This window comes from Limulus polyphemus, unplaced genomic scaffold (assembly GCF_000517525.1).
Source record: "Limulus polyphemus unplaced genomic scaffold, Limulus_polyphemus-2.1.2 Scaffold275, whole genome shotgun sequence".
Classification (NCBI taxonomy): domain Eukaryota; kingdom Metazoa; phylum Arthropoda; class Merostomata; order Xiphosura; family Limulidae; genus Limulus; species Limulus polyphemus.
This window is the reverse complement of record NW_013665885.1, coordinates 61244-66264: the sequence shown is the minus strand read 5'-3', so window position 1 is coordinate 66264 and position 5021 is coordinate 61244. Positions and strand designations below refer to the sequence as shown.

The 5021-nt window shown below is 31.2% G+C and overlaps 1 protein-coding gene across 2 annotated transcripts in view; it reads left to right on the top strand.

The window, feature by feature from the left end:
- Positions 1-2702, top strand: part of LOC106456961 (ralA-binding protein 1-like) — a 194714-nt gene extending 192012 nt beyond the window's left edge. Inside the window, exons 13-15 of one of the 2 annotated variants that reach the window (XM_013916338.2) lie at positions 1597-1663; positions 1838-1897; positions 2274-2702. In XM_013916338.2, coding sequence (XP_013771792.1) covers positions 1597-1663; positions 1838-1897; positions 2274-2381 — 235 coding nt within the window. In that variant the 3' untranslated portion in view covers positions 2382-2702. The remainder of the gene's footprint in view (positions 1-1596; positions 1664-1837; positions 1898-2273) is intronic. The other variant, XM_022382754.1, reaches the window with a different exon arrangement.
- The last annotated feature ends 2319 nt before the right edge of the window (positions 2703-5021 follow it).

The following is a 5021-nucleotide window of genomic DNA, read 5'->3' as shown; positions in this document are numbered from 1 at the left end:
TGCATTTCTAATTCATATGAAATTATAGACTTAGTATTTTGACTTCACAAACATCTAATTTGAACCAGTGCTGCATTCAACATACCACATGTCAAAAATCTATGTTTATCTGTTTTTTTTTTAATATTTGCTTTTAAATAAGGGAATTGAGTAATATATAGTACTAAAATTTGAATTATAATCTACAGTTTGACACCAAAGTTATTGATATTAATTCATGAAATAGTATTTCAATAAAATTTAGAATGCGAGTCAACAAATGAGATGACATGGCCTTTCACCCGTGACCCATCTCGAAAGGGATAATCTCTTTCAAATATGTGTTTGGAAAGTCCCTTTTTAATTTTCCTCTAGTTTATTTGAAATTTTATTTTGTAAATATGTATATAATTATTTGAATGTTTGTCTGTTGGTCTCATCCACATGTGGTGTATTGTAATGTTGTGACACTCATGCTGTTTTTTGTTGTTTGTATCCAGTCAGATCAAGGGTTGCTATTTTCATGCCATTACTGTGGAATTCAGTATAAGATTTTAAACTGATATTGCATTTAATGTCAGTGTGAAAACAAGCCTAAGATAAGGGAGTATTGATATCAAAATACCATGTACTTTGCTCTCCTGTAGTATATATTTCTTACTTAAATTTTGTTTTAAGCTCTAATTTGGACGTAATATATTTGGCTGAGGCTATATGTTAAATTAGTCTTGGGCATTACTTTCTGTAGTGGTAGGTTCTGACCACAAAATGCATCTGCTGGTTTGTAGGATAGTTGTGTAGTATTCGTCCTTCATTGACTTTTTTATGTAGACTCCTTCACAAATTTCATGTGGAGAGTGTTCCAATTGATGAGCTACAAAGAAATTATGAATGTAAATGCAGTTTTGTCATTTTAAAGAGATTTGTTTCTGACCTACTGTGTAAATTTTATCTTGGTTTTCTGTATCTGCTGATCATATGCCTTTTTTTATTTGAGTACATCATCATCATTAGTTTTATATCTATTTACAAGTTCATTTTGATTCACATTTGCTATATACAGTTTCTGCTTATTTTTAACTTAAATACAAGTTACTTTTATGTTCATAACTAAATCCAGGATAAAATACCACATAGATGGCTAGCAGCTTGCCTCTTATTATTCAGTTTCCTTTGTTAATAACATGTTTTTTCTACTTGTCTGTTTTCACACCAAGTCTTGTCTCCTTTACACCTGCAACAAATCACTACAATTGTCCTTCTGGATACTAGGTCCACAAACATCCAGTTTGTAAGGAACATATAACTTTTGTAATGTTTTACAAAGTTAAGGCTTAGAATACCACATATGTAGTATTCTGGTGTAGAATTTTAAATGCTGTTTTTTTGTAGTTGATGTTTATCATCAGTATTTGTGCATTTGAAACATGTTTCATTCAAAATATGATATGTGTTAATTATAGGAGCTGGCTTTCATTTCTCACTACTGATGACTTAGTGATATTTTTGGATAATCAACCATTACAGTGATTATGAACAGTAAATGTATCAATGATAAAAAACTAGCTTCTTTAATATGACTTTGTTCTTTTCTGTTTTAATATTGTGATATTGAAGATACCATCAGTACTCATTTGGGTCATCTGAGAACAGTAGCTCAGAAACTGACAGCAGTAGTGAAACTGTATCCTTTTGTTAAATGGTTTAGCAATAAAGTATTTATTAAACAATGGACATGGTGCAATGATTTTTAAGGTTATGTTTATTATTTATAATAATTATAAATTCACTAAATAATTATAATTCACTTTTGTTCCCTGAGTTGTCTTTCATATTCATGCTCTTTAACTATGAAAAGGATGAGGAGTATTTGCAACAAATGTTAGAAGACTTAATAAAAGAAAATCAGGAACTAGAGGTAAGATATCTTTAATATTTCCTCACATGATCTTCTAAGTGATTTTCATGTTATTACTAGAAGAATTGTTCCTGAAAATATTGGATGCATTATTGGTAAAATAGTGTATATTAGTATTGATTGTACTGTTTGTTGAATATTTGATTTTTTGAGGATTAATACTAAATTATTAAAGATGGATTTCAAAAGGTATTCGATATATAAAAAATTTTTAAATATATATGGTTATGCATATAGAATGTTTGTTTGAAAATAATTAGCTGACCTTTAAAATACAAGATGACAATTTACATATTATATACACTTTTAGGTGTGCTTATGCTTATTGTTAGAGATGATTTAGTTTTGGTCTATGTTTCTGCTTATTGTTTTACAGCTGAAAAATGCAGATGTTTGTCAGCAGATTCAACAAGAAAGAGAAACTTGTTTAGACATAAAGGTTCAAGTGAAACTCGTGAATGTCCACAAACCTTCTGTTTTTTAGATTTAACATTTTAATCATACTTATTGAAATTAAACTTTTTGTTCAGCACTTGCATATTTTTTGGGATACTACAAATGAATTAATGTTTAGAATCATTAATTGATGTGATGTAATTAAAACAAAAGCACGAAATGTATTTAAAAATCAATAGAATATTTTCTCATTAAGTGAATAACAATTTTTTTTTTTCTGATATATTTATCTCCTGAAATTATGTCATCACACCTGCTATTTGAGTTTAATATATGTGTGCATTTTTGTAAAATTAGTCCTTTTTTTTCTGTACCAAAATGTATGGTTTTCCTGAAAATATTAAAAGATGAGATATTAGCAATGTGGCCTTTTTTCTTGACTGAAAACATTAAAACAAAACTTTTTTTTTTTGCTATTTATGGGTTTACAGAGAAGGTTAAAATGTGACTTTTTTTGTCCATTAACGTATGGATGATTAGCTACCCTGATAATTATGTTACCAATATCGTATACAGATATCTGAAGAACTATTTACACCTTTAAAGGAATAATACTTACCTAATTTCTCAGGATGGCAATAGATTTCTTTTCAGGTATAGAATAGTTGCAAACAATGTGTCTCAAGATCTTTTCAGATCTCTAAAGATAAATCTTTTAGGCAGGTGACTGATATTAGTGGATGTACTGTTGTGGATGTTAACACCCCAAATGTTGGTTCATTTATGACTCTTTCACTGTAGCCTCCTTTAAAAGTGTCCCCCTATAGCTCAGCAATAAGTCTAAGGGCTTATAACACTGAAAATCATATTTCAATACTTGTTGTGGTCACTGCATAGACAGCCTGTTGTGTTGCTTTGTACTTAAACAAAAAAAAAAATACCTTTAAAATTCATTCTGAATCATTCTTCTTTTCCAGTTCTTCTGCTGTCATTTGGTGATATGCAGACACAAGTAGTGATTGATAAGTGAAATAAAACCTTACATTCTGTTGTATTGTTCAGATCAAACATATTTTCTAGGTGTCAGACAAAAATGGGAAGTAAATATATAAATTTATTGTTAAAGTGGTCATTAAATAATTGTAATAACATCTTAATCACAAATAAGAGAAGTTAAGTACCAAATCATACCTCACACCTGCAGTAAATCAAAACCCAGGCTTTTCATAGGGTGTAATTCAAGTTGAAGCCTGTCTATTAAGTGCTAACTAATTGATACCTGTAACATGAGGGGTGCTATTTGTCCAAAATCTTAAAAACTAAATTTTAAAAAAATCTGCTCACCTTCCATGTACTGCACAAAGATGGCATTCTGACATCTGTGGAAATAGGAACTGTCTTTGCATACAAACATTGAGTATCATGAGGTTACACTTGCCTGATGCTCTCTACCAGACCTACTGATTTATAGAGGTTGGCTTCTTTACATTCTCCCACATCTCAGCCAACCTCTATAAATCATTAGGTCTGTGCTTGGTTCTGGAACAGTTGACTGCTTTACAAGTTTCTGACCTCTTTCTATGGAACCATTACTGCAATTACAACCACATCAATACTCTGTAGCATGATATGGGGAACTTAGGTTATCAGATACAACTCTCTCTAGTACTCCCCATTGTAAAATTATACCAGATTTTGGTATTTTCCTGTATACGCAGTTGGAATAAAAGTTGAACACATACAAAGAGTTCGACTAGCCTTTTTGACATATTAATATATGTGTGTGTGTGTGTAGTAACATAAGCTAACCACAACAAATAAACTTTGAAAATACCACTACCACTTCCAACTTTTTCCTATCTGAAAACATTTACATAGCTTCCTATGAGTGAAGATTTTCAGATGTGGTAACATCTGCAGGAAGTGTATCTCTTCTTTTGTTGTTACCTAGCTACATCTGTGATGATAAGCTCTAGGAACTCCACTTAATGGTGAAACTCATCCTGCCTGAACCACAATACCATATGGCATTTGTGACCTGGAAACTGTTGGTCTGTATTGAGCCCTTTCAGGTGAAAATGCTTTGAAAAGCTGCAAAGCTATTTCTCCACAACATAGCAGTGGTATTATTATTGCTTTGAGAAATGAAATGAAATTGGGTCTACACCAGGGGTTTTCAAACGTTTTCTGTCTTTTTGTGAACATTCAAGTCCCCTATTTGTCAGGTAACTATGAACAGAGAATAACTACTAATAAGAAAAAAAAAGACTAGTAGAATATTATAGTTATTTGCATACAGTTTATTTTTAAATAATTCCATGACTAAAACTTTCCATCAGGAAACATCTAGAATACTACAAAGAACTGCCAGATATAGCTGGTGGCTAGTGTGTCTATTACAGGTGAATATTAGTATTTATGGTTCATATTCCACTACTGCAGAAATGCACTCCATACTTTGGGATTCTTGGTGTACTATAAGAGTGATAGTCAAATTTCAGTATTCAGTCAAACAAGAGTAGTTGACAGTAGGTGTTGTAGACCAGCTTCCTTCCCTCAATTGTATTAGCTCAAAATTAGGGATGGATTTGTGTAGCTTTAAGAATTTGAGAAAATATTACTATTTACAAAACAATATCAAATAAATTTGTTTAATTTGTCCAACTTTTTTGCAATCCCTCATTGTACCCTCTCATAAATGCTCATTGGGTTACAACCTGCAGTTGAG